Source organism: Leiobunum rupestre, chromosome 7 (assembly GCF_980474605.1).
Source record: "Leiobunum rupestre chromosome 7, qqLeiRupe1.1.hap1, whole genome shotgun sequence".
NCBI lineage: Eukaryota > Metazoa > Arthropoda > Arachnida > Opiliones > Sclerosomatidae > Leiobunum > Leiobunum rupestre.
This window is the reverse complement of record NC_143390.1, coordinates 38,490,643-38,506,587: the sequence shown is the minus strand read 5'-3', so window position 1 is coordinate 38,506,587 and position 15,945 is coordinate 38,490,643. Positions and strand designations below refer to the sequence as shown.

Below are 15,945 nucleotides of genomic sequence, written 5' to 3'. Positions count from 1 at the left end.
AAATGAAATTTTATTTATATTTCAACGTGTTAGTTTTAAATATATAAATTGGTTATATCAGAAGTATATATCTTATGAGATAAGTATTAATCTTTTACTGTTATTCAGTTGAAACGTGTATCTTTGCAAGCTACAATCAATTTTTCAAATATGTTAGGAGGAATTTGTTATTAGTGATTTGCTTAAACATCTTTAAATAATTAAGTAATTGAGGCATTGTTATGATTCTGTTATCTAGTGGTACAATTACCTGGAGGTTGTGAGGTACTAATTTAATTTATATGTTGTAGGCTTCATAATGGTTGGTTAACTGTTGTTAGTACATCTTAAATCTGTTACCTGAGACAACCAAAGTAATCAGCTTTAAAATTTATAGATATTTGTGACACTTCATTAATTGTTCAGTAGATGGCTTAAACGGCACTATTTTTAAACAATAATACTCGCAACTTACGTTCTCTCTGTGGAAAGTCAATAGTTTTCCGTCAAATTAATTAATTTTAAATTGCATATTATTTTAAAACGGCGACCCTGTTCTTTTCGACATGATGGCCAAAATAGTTACATCAGGTTTACTTAAATTATAATTTTTAAGTAAATATTTAAATAATTTTTTACAGGCTGTTGGTATTAAAGCCTGGAAACGGGGGCATTTATTGAGGGCTCGAAATTAGTGATTAAAATTAATAGTTGGCTGTATTTTATTAGAACATCCTTAAAGCAGAAATACATTTTAATTTCTTGGTTGGGGAATTAGTTCGAAATCCATCCGTCTGAACGTTTACTTTTTTTGGTCAAATTATCGGTCTGGAAGAAAGAAAATGAAAAAGTTAAACAGCTAACCATAATTACTATGAAAAGGAAAATTTTAAATATATCTTGGAGGCAAGTATTCATCTTACTATACTGCTTAAGTTAGTCTCATGAAACATGTACCTGCCTAAGCTCCGATATATGTATGTTTTTAAAGTTATGGAAGAAACAATTGTGTATAGGAAATTTGTTTTAATACTGGCTTTACCATTTCTTCGAAAAAATATGGTTTAGAAATAAGCAAATATTCCTAACTAGTGAATTTGTACAGTTTTTTTTGGTAACTTTGAGCCGTGATGTGGTTTAGCAGAAAAATCACGCCCATTGAAAACTGCTTTGATACTGGTAAGGTACACATGTTGCATTTTTAGGTCCTAGATGTATAATTATCTCATAATAAATATATATTAATCTGCTAGAAGGTTGGAAAGGTTAAAGCAGGGTTATTCCACTCTAGGAGGTTAGATAACGGAAGCTTTGGAATGGCGCCCATAAGTCGGACTTGATTTACCCATTGAGTTGGCAATATGGTACTTCTAGAGCTATAATTTATATCTGCTGTGGCTGGGGTCTTAGTTTGTCCTTTTATTTAATTATTTGTATGTCCTGTTCCTAAAAACTCGAGAACGGTTAGCTCTAGAGCTTAGAAATTTTACTCAATGTTCAGGGCCTGATTTCCAACTAAACGCGCCTAATTCCAAATATCTGACATGGTTATTAATCTAATTCATTTTTACTCATAATTCAATTTTATTTTACTCGACTTTGGACTTTCGCCTCTTTGTTTCCCTTATCTATTTTCCCGGCTGGTCTCGGCTTCCGAGTACGGGGGGAGGGGGGGGGGGGGGAGGGGGCAGGGCCGGCGCTAGGATTTTAGGGCCCCAGGTAAGTGTTCTCAGGCCCCTGCCCCCCCCCCCCCAAATTTTTACTAGAAAATTGTTTGTTTTTTAAATAGTCAGAAAATTTTAGTTAGACACCCGTTCCGGCGGGCCCCTTTCGGAGGCCCGGCCCTGGGGTACTTTTGCCCCGCTTACCCCCCCTAACGCCTTTAGGTGTAGTAAAGTTAATATCTAATAGTGAAGCCTGGATTCTATTATGGACTTTGTATTGCACGAGTCAAGGTCATAGATATAGGAAACGTATATAAAGGTCTAGATAAAATATTTCAAAGGGAGACAATACGGAGGTGACAGCTAGCAGAAACTCGTAATTTCTGCAGGCTATCCTTATAAGGCGCTATCTATCGGTAAGAAAGCTCGTGCTATCGTCGCGAGAGCCACTGTCTCCTGCTTTAAAATAATACTAAAAGTCACCAACAGATGGTGTCTAAAGACTACGGCCTGCGGAAAGGTCAAGCACTTAGTACTAAAATGCTAAGAAAGCTCGCGCTCTTGGTCACGTGCCTTCCTCGGTGTCTGCTAGGTGTCAATTCCGTATTTTATGTTAGGCTTAGACGCCCCGAAATTTATCTAGACCTTTATATACATTTCTTATATCTATGGTCAAGGTTAAGTGATGTAGGTACAAAGCGTGGTCTAAGGTGTTACAAATTTAAAAAGCCTGGCCAGCTTTGCGAACCTCATGAGATAATAAATTAATAATTCTGTTAAGCGCATGCCCTATGCCTGAGTCAGTTGCCTAGTTCACTTTGCCCTGACCTCCAGGCCCTTAATTCTTGGTTATGCGCAAAGCGAAAATACGCTGAATGGTCCGTAGCTTCTGGACCAGTTTAACATTGCCTGTCTCCTTCCACCAGGCACCGGCTGCGTACACAATTACTCTTTCGATGCCACGCTTGTAAATTTGTCGTAAGGTGGCCCCAGTAATCCCAGAGGTTTCGTGGGCATGCCTGGCTATACTTTGGGTGAGGGCCGCCACTTTAGTGTGGACTGCCTTGAGGTGAGGCAACCAGCTGAGCTGATTGTCTATAATCACCCCAAGTAGTTTAATTTGACTCACATGGAGAATATGGGTACCGTCTAAACGATAGATCGGTAAGCGGTCAGGTGCGCCCAGACCATGATAGGTTATACAGCCGGCCTTCTCCGGGGAAAAGGTGAGCTTGTATCGTTTGCTCCAATTATTGACAAGTGCCAGAGCTGCATTACCTCTGGACTCTAGATCGCGTCTGGACGTGGCACGAACCAGCAGAGACGTATCATCCGCGAAAGCCTGCGAGTCGCAGGCGTTTGGCAATTGCAAACGTAGTAGGGAATCAATAACTATGTTCCAAAGCACAGGACCCGCACAGGAACCCTGGGGAACGCCCCTCGAGATAGGACGCAAAATAATAGTATTCGCTGTTGGAACAGCAATGCGACGATCGGTGAGGAAGCTCTCGAGACAGCCATAAATATTGGCTGGACAGGAAGCATGCTTGAGGCGATGCAAGATGCCAGGAATCCACACTCTGTCGAATGCGCCTTTGATATCAAGAGATATAAGGGAGATGTACTCCCCCGATTTGGAACTCTCCCCAATGGAGGTAATAATAGCGATAAGCGCGTGAACAGTCGATTTGCCGTGGCAAAAACCATACTGTGCCTCGTGAATGAGGTTATTCTTAGACAAGTGAAAGTATAAACGTTGACTAAGGAACTTGTCAAGGAGTTTGCCCAACACACCCAAAAGACTTATCGGCCGATAGGACGACGGGTTAGAGGGATCGCGACCTGGTTTAAGTAGCAAAATAACGTGAGCAATTTTCCATTCATAAGGGAAGTGCTGAAGCAACAGACAAGCATTGAACAAGTTCAGCAAGAGTAGTGGCATAGCTCGAAAGAGCACCAAAATGATCTCTATGGAAAGCCCGTCGAGGCCAGGAGCCTTATGAGGTGGCATGGAGTAAATAATATTCTCAAGTTCGGGGAGAGTCATGGGAACGTCGTTGAGCGTGGTAGGAGCCGAAGCAGAATCATCTCGTATAAAAGTCTGATCATCAGTTTCAGTGCTCAAATCATAACTTATAAACAGGGCATCAAGAATCTCAGCACAAGTTTCATCAGCGGTCTCAGTAAGAGTACCGTCGCTTTGTTTCACAGCTTGTAAGGCAGCTTGCAACGCAATTTGTGCGAAGCCATTTTATAAGGCAATGTAAATGGGTTCGAATCATTGACATTAGTACAAAAGGCGCGCCAAGACGCCTGCTTAGAAGTGTTCAATAACTTTTTGTACACAGCTGTTTCTTTGTTATAAAGAAGTTTGTTCTGAGCGCGGAGGAACGGATCAGTGATCCGTTGAGCTCTCCGCCGAAGGGCTCGAACCTTGGTTTGTTGAGCAGTCAGTTGAGGGGTCTACCATGGGACAGAGTTGAACCGGTGACTAGTTTTGGGACGAATTTGCGAATCACAAACCTGACGCGCGGTGGCTGTATATGTAACAACGAATGAGTACAGTTCCACCGTAGTGGAAAGAGGCAGAAGATCAAGTGGAAGGAGAGCCTCCTTGGCCGAAACCTCAAAGGCAATCCAATCTAAGGTTATATTGATGGTTGCGATATTCGGTAGCAGACGGAACCGAAGTTCCGATTGACCAGGTGATGTAGCGGTGGTCACTTAGGGAGTGCTCATCCAAGACCTCCCAATTAAATATAAGAGGGGCTAGGTCATTGGACACCATGGTGAGGTCGATCCAACTGGAACGACCACTGTGGAAAAACGTAGAGATAGATTTGCGGTCATTGCATATATAGAAGTCCGTCTGATTGATAAACTCTATAACAGAGTCCCCACGATTATCAGTCGTCGGGGAACCCCAAAGAGAATGTTTAACGTTAAAATCGCCACAAATGCATTGCCTAGAAGTTGCATAAGACTTGGTAAGTTCTGTTAGTTTGTCCAAAATCGGACCAATGTCCTCAGATGGCGGACAATAAACACTATATACAATGAGAGTGGTAGCACCGGTTGCGATGTGGGCAACAGAAATATGTTCATCAGTGTAGAGGACCACTACGTCAAAAGTAGGGTTAAAGATTGCTATACCACATATGGTTGCGGGTGCATGACAGAGGCGACAGGCCAGGGGGAAGCTTAAAACCTTTGAATCTCTGACCATTGGTTCCTGGAAAACCAGGATATCAATTTTTCGATTGAGAACGAACTCCCGAGCTGCTGCTGTTGCAGCCCGACAGCGCGCCAAGTTGAGCTGGGCGCAAGAAATCATTTAGAGTGCGGAAGAAAAGACGAATGGAGCCTCCTATACTGGGGGTTCTCCATAGTCAGTGCGTAACTTAAGGAGTTCGACCTCACGTTTAAATAGTGGGCAGTTAGAATCGATGGACTGATGAGCGATACCATTCTTGGCGTTGTGTTCCGTGCAGGCACGGCAACACTTTGTTTTGGACTTACAGTCCTTGTAGGAGTGTTCCTCTCCACAGTTAGTGCAAAAATGGGTTGTAGAAACCTTCAGGGGACAGTCTTTTTGTTGATGACCGACCAAGCAGCATTTAAAGCATTTGGGTACGTAAATGTACCCTTTAATTGGACAGTTGGTCCAACCAATGAAGAGTTTGCCCTTTTCCAAGACTGCAGGAGTAGCTTCCAGTACCCAATTGTTGGAACGTTTACCCTTCCCGTAGAGAAGGTATTTAGCAGTCAGATCCTGGGGATCAATGTTTAATTCAGGGTTTTGTTCGATCAGAGAAGGAACAATATCCGGAAGTGGAATGCTGCTTTCCACTCCAAGGAGCAGAAGTTTAGGCTTAGTCAAACTGGGTTTGACTACATGTTTGAGTGCGTCGGATCTCTCCACGGAGTCCTTAAATTTAGTGGCGTCCTCGGCGGTGGAGCATTGGACAACCAATCCATTGCGGCCCTTGCGGACCGACCTAATGACAATATGAGCTTTACGTGGGTCAAGCTCCTTGCGAATTGTATTTTCAAGAACGTCCACAGCGGCATCCGTATGAGAAACCAGAATGACGTGGTCATTCTGGGCCGTTCGAGGAATGGGTTTCGGCAGGCGGATGGCACTGCCGAAAGCAAGTTGCTTGGGAGTAGTGTTTTGAGTGGGTACTGCACCGCGTTGGGCAACAGTAGCAAAATTGGTCTTGGTTGCTAAGAGTTGAGAGACAAAGTCAGACTTTTCTTCAACTCGTGCTTTCAGTTCAGAAATTTGGCATTGTTGGTTGCCGATAATTTACCGAAGGATATTGAACTGATCGCGCAATTCTTTTTGCGCATCCTTGGTAACACGGCTGTTTGCGTTGGCAAACACCGTCTCAATGGTGTCCGAAACACCACTGACTGCTGATAGAAAATAGACGACCAATCTAATCCTATGAATGAAGAGAGTCATTTCAACGTAACATGTTTATTTGAAACAAGAGAAAATTGAAAGCATATAATGACTAATGTATACAGTATATATAGGAAGTTAAAAAAGAACAATTTGTACTTTGCCTAAACGGTTGTTCACATTTATATGGTTTTTATTAGACGGACGAAGGTCACGTAGTAGAGGCGCCGTCGTTTATCTCCAACACCCCTTCTCGACGGTTTGAAACTAATCCTGCGTTCGCCATCAGTTTGTTGAGTCTGATTCTTGTCAATGGTTTTGTCAGGAGATCGGCAGTCATGTCTTTAGTTGGACAATACTGAACGTTGATAATGCCTTTTTCTTGAAGATCTCGAAGAAAATGGGGCTTTATGTCAATATGCTTCGTACGAGCATTTGTACGCTCAGTCAGGGACAGTTTAATACAACCCTGGTTGTCCCCGTAAAGGGTAGTTGTCGAGGTTATTTGTCGACCCAGATTCTGAAGGAGTTGACGGAACCACAAGACTTCTTGAGCTGCGCTTGCTGCTGCGACATATTCAGCCTCCGTGGATGCGAAGGCAATAGTCGACTGTTTACGGCTGGACCATGTAATTGTACTATCACCCAGTAAAAAGAGGTCGCCGCTTGTAGATTTTCGATCTCGTTGATCGCCAGCCCAATCTGCATCAACGTATCCTTTAAGTTCTGGGGCTGACGTTGACGTGAGTTGTAGTGCGACATCAATGGTACCCTTTAGATATCGCATTACACGTTTGGCAGCAGTCCAGTCACGGTCTCGAGGATTTGCCACTCGACGACATAGAATTCCAACTGCACTTGCGATGTCTGGTCTTGATACCGTAGCGATGTGTAGTAGAACCCCAATGGCCTTACGGTAGAGTGTGTTATTTGGTAAAACATCATCTTCCCCATCCAATTTTTGATACGCAAGATCCATAGGCGTTTTGGTAGGCTTCGCTAGAACAACCGGGTTGAGCGGGAACTCTTCCGCGGCTGGGGTGCCCGAAGGCTGGTTTTGAGGAGTTGATTCATGCATGTTGAAAGTGTTAATGTTCATCCGCCTCGTCCCTCACCCACCATGGAGCCCAACAAGGGGACCTCATATTGAGGCCAAGGGTACGCGACGAATATACCCGGACCCGACCAACACGAGGCAGCCGGAGCCCAGTTGACCTGACCTTAGAGGCGAGCCGGTCAGTAAAAACCACCTGACTACCCCAGACTCAGGGGTCGAAGCGACGTATTGTCTAAGAATAGCTGGGCCTAGAGCGCCCGCAGTCTAAAACCGCAACTCAGCCACCAGAACACCCTTCGCCCGAGCTACAGGACGCCACCTAAGGCAAAGAGGTGGGTTGCAATAACCAACTGGCAGCACGCAGCCCGACCCCAGCGATGACATGGGTCGAACACCGAAAGACTAGAGGAATCAAACTGCCATATAAAGCGTTCGGAATAGTGATGAGTGCCTTAGCTAAAATCCAGGCGGTCCCCATCTCGAACGTCGTTGGCGGGGCACCTGGACACTGGATGTAGAAATGGAATAGACTAGTGTAATTAAATTTAAACGATGCGTAATTTTTTTGCTGGGGGGGGGGGGGTAATTTATATTATTCCAAAAAAGCGATAAAAATTTTCGTGGAACCTATCCATCACTTATCCGGGGTAAGGTTAAGATGATGTGTGTTGCGAAAAATCGAAGAATTTCAAAGTTGAAAAATATTGTCCCGAACATTTATACGGCAGTTCTCAACCGTTAGGCAAGCGGCGGAAGCGGTTGAATTTAGTCTGACGCCCACAGCGGCCTGTCTGCCTTGAGTGGCCCTACCAGGAGACGAACTCCCGACAGCGTAGCCCACTGTTGATGGGCGCACTCAAGCCCCCCCACCACGACAAGGTAAAAATCGTCTGGGCCCCATTTGCCATTAATGCCAAATTTTTCCTCTTTGGCCCCCATTTTGAATTGGCCCCGATCTGACCGGCGATCGCCGGTTAACAGCCCGTGCCAGCTAGGAGCAACAAACACAAGGAGAACGCAGCTAGCCTTTAAACACGCTAACGAAGGGTTGTGTACGAATTTCATTGGACGAGCGTCACGAGCCTTTACGCTGAACGTTTTACGGGTGGGGGGGAAGACAATTTCCGAATTTTCCCCTTCCGACGGCAGCAGGCGCTAAAGCGTCTAGCCAATGAAAAATGTACACAAGAAAATCCACGACTTTTGACGGGTTGCGTTCTCCTTGTGTGGGGTGTTGTGTTTATTGCTCCTAGGTGCCAGTCCGGGCCTGATTATCACCATCATATCTAGTCCGGGATAAAAGTGGTCTGCGTTATGATAATGTCTCTGAGAAGAGTGTGAATGCGTTGGAGGTAGTGGTAATTTACTTTTGTAAAAACCACATGATGAAATTGTCGTAGAAATTTAGTGTCTGATATATTAAGGTACATATTTCAAACAAACAACATTAGCAGAATACTTCACTCGTAATGTAAATATTATAAACTTATTTACAATATAATTAGCCTAACTGTAAATTACGTATGAAACTTAGAAAAAATTATACCCGAACTGATTTACAAAGTTATTGCTCAACCAAGGTTCAGTTCAGCACAAAGCCACAAAGTCCCCTAGTGTCTATATATACCCAAGGCGAAATATTCTACTACCAATGACAGTAATATACTATTCGGGTAGGTTCATAGAAATCTCATAGGTAACTAGAATGCTGCCGTGTAACTGGCAAATGGGCCAAACGCCGTGGCAGACGACGCCAGATCTCAGCCAATCAGAGCTCAAAGAGCGGTTCTGCCAAGAAATTAATGTCACCGGAGAGAATGACGTCACCTATCTCCCGCTATAGTAACGGAACCAAGGAGGATTATTATCCTCCTTGGCGGAACCACTCTACGGCCTCTCATTGGCTGAAGGTTCAAGGCGAACTGGCGTCAAGCTCGGCCGTAGGCGGCAGCATTATAGTTACCTATGAGATTTCTATGGGTAGGTTGTAAGACCAAATCGGAGCTGGACCAAAGTGTCAGTGTTGAAAAAAGGTTCGGTAAGAAAATGAGCATGAATTAAAACGTATCAATCTTTAGGGTTTATACGTTAATTATGCTACGCTATTCCCTTAATTTTTATGCCATCTTTAGTCACTAGTTATTTTCAATGAATATCTTTCCTAAATTTGAAAGGAGTAATAATAATTTTGCGCGAGAAATAAACAAGACTGATATATTTAAAAAGATATGTATTCTATAGGAAGATAGATTTTTTTGTACATTAAATATTTTTTTTTACAATAACAAATATTCACAACGGTTTTGTGACTGATAAATTAGCTGGAAAGGAGGAATATCAGTATTTGCTCAAGTGAATTTCTGTTTATCAATTCTGAGATCTGATTTATCTTTGTTTGAAGCCTTATTAAACTGATACTTCCCCTTTGAGACGACGTTGTCATTTAGGAGCTTCATTTTGGTCCCTGGCGGGCAGTTCGTGGCTCAGTTCTTCTTTCTCGGCGCTCCTCATGTCCGGGAAAGAATGGCTGCTTCCGCCAGTTTCGGTCATCCTTCTCTCCTCCAAGCGGTTTCTCCTCCTGCCCTGATTAGGCGTCTCCGAAAGCATTCTTTGTAGCTTAGGCTTCCGAATACTCGAAGAGGGTGAGAGTCTTTGTTTCGGACTAGGAACGCTTAAACTAGAACCCAGGGTCTGTTTCTTTCGGGCTTGGACCATCCCGTACACGACGGCCGCTAAACTGTGTTGGGCCGCGTGTTGCCTGCCCATCGAACGTGTCCTCAACATTTTTTTGCCCATCACGTAATAAGTCTCCATTTCACCTTTCCCTTTGACGTTTATCAGCCCGCGATACTGTACGCGGTAACCGTGCTCCTCTAATAAGACCGCCGTGGTTTTTGGGACTTGTATGTGGTCCAAAGTACCCGTTGAGTCCATACGACTAGCTTCGTTTACCGTGTTACCCCAAATATCGTAAACGGGTTTTTTAGCACCAATGACTCCTCCAACTAATGGACCGTGACTTATACCTGGAAATTAACGAGTAGTTAATATTCTAGATTAATTAATTATTTTTAAAACAATTGCGCTTACCAACTTTTAACTTAAAATTATTGAAGGAATGTTTATTGACTTCGTCAAGGGCGTCTTTCATCGCGATTGCAAATTCGACTAAAGCTGTTATGTGAGAGAAGTCGTTTTGCTCCTAAATATTGGATTTTAATAATATTAATAACAAATAATATTGTCAAAAGTAAATAAGGAAAGATAATCATGGACTTCTTTTCATTATTTTACTTCCACCCCCGCCCCCATGCCTTAAATAATTTAAAATCTACACTTGTAGATAATTACATTCTACAAATTTTACGCTGCTATTTCCTTATCCAATTAAACCAGAAGTAAATGAACCGAAGTTATCGAAATAGCACTCAGAATCGTTTTCCTTATGAAAATTATGAGAAAATCGAGTCAAATAAAAGCTAATTTCCATCCCCGTCTTTTGAATGGTGGGTATAGCTATTTCTATGTATAAAAAATGGTTTCATAAAAACAAAAACGGTTTTAATTTTACCTAGGAGCGCGCAAAATTTCAAATTCGAGTTCAAAATGTAACTTCATAAGGAAAAAGCCTCCAACATAGGGAGTATAGCAGTCTGATAACTTCGGCTCATTTACTTTTGTTTAAACCTAATGAAAGTACAATATATACTTATTTGCCATTGTTAAATAGGTCTGAAATTCGTACCCAGAAGTCTCTAGAAGAGGCAATTTTTTTAAGGAAAGGCGCGATTTCGCGGCAGTTCTATTGGCTCTTTGAGTCACCCGTTAGAGCGCTCAGTTCAAAACACGCGAAGTTCAACTACAATGGAAGCTAGTCCAAAACTTTCCTCCTTCATTTATTTTTGAAAATTGTTAATTAATTTTATAATGACTGACTTTATCATCTGGATTTAGTCCAGAAGCGGCCATATACGTGCTGCTGATTGTTTTTACTTTTTCTATTGAAACAAAACGTGGATCGTCCAATAGCTGTTATCATAAAATGGTATGTTATTGGATTTAAATTAAAACCTTTAGTTTTGGATGTATTTATGTATATTTCGGGAGAATGACTATGTTGGAACGATTAGATTTACCGCAATTTTGCATGGAACGAGCGCGTGGAGGCAGCCATGATCAGGTGTCACGACGAAGAGAGATTTATAGACAATGGTTGCGATGGTTCGACAAATATTTAACATTTATAGTTATTCATATTTTTATAAATTTATTTGTTTATATGGCTAATTGCAAAATTTTTTGAACGAAAAAATTAAATTTTATAATATTAAAATAAAAATGCGTTCAACTGAAAAACTTTAATGATCACCAAAATATCTGAATAGGGCACTTTCCTCAGATTTCAATTTCATCTCAAAATTCTAGGTAGGGCACTTCAAATTACAGGTAGGGCACGACCCGAGTGCCCCCCCTTGGTTACGGCCCTGGAAACACGTCATAGTCATCCTCTCTCAACGTAAATAAATTGGAGATATATTGTACCTCATCGAAATCAAATATGATTTCATTAAGTAGCCTGATGCATTCCACTCCGTTATTAACTTCTTCGGAATAGAAATTGGCAAAATTTGGAATGGATGCGAACATCACGCCGCAGCAAGAGTAGGATTGTGCATAGAGCTCCTTCAATTAAAACAAAATTAAACTGCTGGTTTTATGTTTATTTTAAATTGAATGTAGATATCGCACCTCGTAGTTTCTAACATTCCCCAAAAAATAAGTGGCCACGTGGCCTGGAAGAATATTCTTTAGAAGTTGGTCATTGTAACACCTCAATTCGGTCATATCCTGTAATTCTTTACACGCCTGCTGTTTCCATAAGAAATCCAATCGGGAAGTTACTTCAATCTAAATTGAAACAGTAAATGGAAATACAATTTAGGCCACCTTTTTATAGTAGTATATTTTGAGCCCTTTCAATCTGCTTTTGTACGTGAGTCGTTTTTTTTTATATTTGCGGCCTAGTGACCAATTACTTTGTTTTTATAATTAGGTTCCATTTTATATTTCATTACTTTTAATAATTGGGACAAATGGCCTTAAGGGGGAAGACTACTGTGGCCATTGTCTACTTTCGCGCTATTTCAAGCTGAACTCTTTTAATTTTGTATTTTAATTTATAAAATTAATATTTATGTGTAGAACAGCCTCTTTTTTAGTGATTAAAATAATTTTGACAATTTTAAATTTAAAAGGAATTAAGTTATTACGTTTTAATCCGGACCCCTGGAGCTAAACAAGTTGGACAAGCGCCCAAACTACCTTTTAGTTAGGACCTTATATCTCATTAACTATTAATATTATAATTATCAAAATTATTTTAAGCACTAGAGGAAGGTTCAGCTTAATAAGAAAAATATAATTCAATTGTGTAATGTTAAAACAAAAACGTTCAGCTTGAACAAAAAAGAGGCTTTTACTGTATTCTTCCCCCCTTAATCTTTTTTTATTCGGGCCCCAACCAACATCTTTTTCGGGAACATATTGAATTTCTTCGTCTTTCACCAACTGTGGTCTTTTGGTGGATCCCAGTTAAGTCTGTGGACCACTGTACCATTTCTTCGATTTTCTACAACTGGGGAGATTTATTTATCTCGTTTTATATATTTTGCCATAAGTTAATTATACCTCTAGGTAGACAAATAAGCCCTTTCAAGGTGGAATCTTTGTCCAGAAAATGTGATGTCAAATCTTTTCTCTACGATTCCCGCGAAAATGAAAGATTTTAAAAATATCTCGGACCTAGCACCGCTGTGCGGTCGAGAATGAAACTATATTGGGCTGAGAGAAATAAACCAATAGCAAAAAAGCGTTCTTTTGCCTCTGCGGGGGGAACGAATTTTCTAAGGGAATACCGAAATTTATCTCTTTTGGGGAAGTTCAACCAAACGGGATTAAAGAAACGTCAGCTTCGGCAGTTCCAAGTGTATGTTAAGGCTACTTTGATACGCAGTACGGCGAGACATAGGTCGATTTGGACAAGCATATCCGCCATAGGCAGCATAGCCATTTGTCTACTTAGAGGTATCATTAACTTATGATTTTGCGCACAGTGAACAATTTATTTATTGTTGGGGCCCAATCTTTGATTTACTTTTATTTAAAGTTCAATAGAACTATCGTCAAAGTCAAATGTATAGTTTGTACAACCCGATTATCAATGGTTACTCTTTAGACCCGTCAAAGTTCAGAGTTTTTCCTCGTATGTTCTGGCAGCATGCTCGCCAGGGCACAGGGGGGCGAGATAATTTCATTGCAGCGCCGTCTATTACCCACTTATTCGCTTTTCGTAATTGGATAAACTCAGTTGGGGTCCCTTTAAACCCCATTTAGAGTTGGGGCTTTTAAATTTGTTTTGCCATTACCTTCGTTTCATGACCACGACGGAAAACTCTAACAATTTCAAGGATTACCTGAGCAACAAAACCACTAAGCAGCGCCGAAAATGTTAAACGCCAAAGGAGGGAGTGGCGAATAAGGGAACGTGGTGAAAGACATAATAGCGGTTATATTATCTTTAAAGGGGAACGGCCAAGCTTTTCCAAATATGGCCTTATTTCCGTATCAAAAGATTAACAAGACGTTCAATATACTAACACGTACCTTTTTTGTCTTGATAAAATAGCTTTTGGCCCAAAAAGTTGAAACGAAAAATAACGCCAGGTGTTTGGGTTTGAATTTTCGCCGCCATTTTAGGGGCTGCCCCTAACCCCGTATGAGCGATTTGCGATCTATCCTAACTTTTAAAATCGCGCAATTTAGGCTTAGGTCTCTTATAACTGGAACGCGCCGCGCGTGCAAAACAAATTTTTCGCGTCTTCAGCAGCGCGCGCTTTTACGTTGTTTTTCTGCCTCATCGACTTCTCACCAGGTGTCGCGGCGGACGCGCGCTTTCCTATTTCCCAAAATTTCTTTATTTTATCAAAAATTAACCACTTATTATTTTTTGATGCGGTTTTCGCCATAAATTTTAGTTTTTAATGGGCTATAGGGCCATCTAACTGGTTAAAGCTTGACCGTTCCCCTTTAATCAGCTTTGTTTTGCGTTTCGTGGTATGACAGACTAATAAGATATCACAATGAAAGAAAGCTCACCAATCGACTGTGATAAATGACCAAAAAGAAGTAGAGTAATAACAAGACGAAAATCCGTATTTTGAGAGAGACTAGAGGATTGCTACAAAAACAAAATCAAATTCATTAAATTAGACAAATCAATGAATTTCGGAATTGATTTTACTCACATTTGTCCTTCGCTCGGCATCCGCGACTCCAAAAAGTCACCGAAAACTAATTGTATAATGGCTATGAAAGCTCCTACCATGATGACCAGCATGGCCGATTTTAGAGTGTAGTTTAGCTTGAGGAATGAAGCGCAAGCTACCATTGTCAAAATCCACGTGAAGATGAAATACTACGACCAGAAATTTATATTTTATTATTTATATTACGCGATTCCCTTTTTCAATTGCAACAAAACCGCGATTTTTACCTGCAGATAATGACATTCGAGTTTGTCATGTCGATCCGAAGTTTTATTACAAAGTTCATACAAATCTACGTCCACCACTCCAAGCTATATTAAAAATTAAATAAAGTTCTGAATTAATTTGACCTAAGTTGGAAGAGTTTTTAAATATTGGGTATTACATCCAGAAAAATTTTCTTTAAGGGGGCAGTAGCTTTTTGTGAGGGGGCACATTTTTTTCGTTACCTAATTTCGAAAATTAACAGAAGTGGCACCGTGAAATGTTTTTGGTGTTCAACAAAAACAAACCTTGCTTTCTGAAACAGACCATTCTACAACTTGTATTTTATTAAGAAACTAGCCGAGAAGCCCGCCTTACAGGCGGGCCCTCAGCTAGTTGTGTGTTTCGAGGTACTCCACTCCAGTACGCCCCCCCCCCCAACCCCTTTTTCCCATGGGATAATTTCCGTGGCACCGTTTTCCCCATAGTCGATCCACCGCAGTAAGGCACCCTCCCCCTTTTACCCATGCGAGAATTTCGGTGGCAACCTTTACCCCATAGTCGAACCACCGCAGTAAGGCCCTTCCTCCAATTTTTTCCCATGTGATAATTACCGGGGTACCCCCTCCCCATTTTCCCCATGTGATAATTACCGTTCCTCCCCTTTTTTCCCATGTTATAATTACCGTGGTACCCACCTCCCCCCTTTTCCCATGTGATAATTACCGTGGTACCCTTTTCCCCATAGTAAAACCACCCCAGTAAGGCCCTTCCTCCCCCTTTTCCCCATGTGATAATTACCATGGTACCCCCTCTCCGCTTTTAACATGTGAAAGTTACCGTGGTACCCTCTCCCCCTTTTTCCCATGTGATAATTACCGTGGTACTCCCCTCCCCCTTTCCAATGCGAGAATTTCCGTGGTACCTTTTTTCCCCGCAAAAATAACTCTAACTCGCAGTCGTACTAAACCCCCCTGTACCCCTTTAAACCCTCTGTATCCAATGGCTGATGCATAAAGGCCACGGGACTAACGTACGCCGAGAGAGCCACGGGACTTTCAAATCGGAATTGCGTGTTGGGACTAACACGGCCCAACTCTCAGGGGCGACAGATTTTGAGCATTTTTAGAAACTGACATTTGCGTCACTTTTGAAAATTTTTAATAAAAAATTTAAAAACCAAATCGGAACTCAAAGCCGACTCGATGCGAGCCTCGCGCCCGAAAACCGAGAAATAAATCTCCAAAATCGGTTGACGGTTGACGAACCTACCACCCAACCAACAGCTTTTTATCTTCAAAATCGGTT

General features: G+C 41.7%; 1 protein-coding gene across 1 annotated transcript in view; it reads right to left on the bottom strand.

Moving 5' to 3' along the window:
• Positions 1-9,354: 9,354 nt before the first annotated feature.
• Positions 9,355-15,945, bottom strand: part of LOC149936216 (adenylate cyclase type 8-like) — a 92,413-nt gene continuing 85,822 nt past the window's right edge. Inside the window, exons 15-22 of the mRNA XM_090181195.1 lie at positions 14,661-14,744; positions 14,413-14,582; positions 14,264-14,345; positions 11,858-12,016; positions 11,651-11,791; positions 11,045-11,137; positions 10,199-10,310; positions 9,355-10,134 (exon numbers count right to left, since the gene is read on the bottom strand). Coding sequence (XP_090037321.1) covers positions 9,548-10,134; positions 10,199-10,310; positions 11,045-11,137; positions 11,651-11,791; positions 11,858-12,016; positions 14,264-14,345; positions 14,413-14,582; positions 14,661-14,744 — 1,428 coding nt within the window. The 3' untranslated portion in view covers positions 9,355-9,547. The remainder of the gene's footprint in view (positions 10,135-10,198; positions 10,311-11,044; positions 11,138-11,650; positions 11,792-11,857; positions 12,017-14,263; positions 14,346-14,412; positions 14,583-14,660; positions 14,745-15,945) is intronic.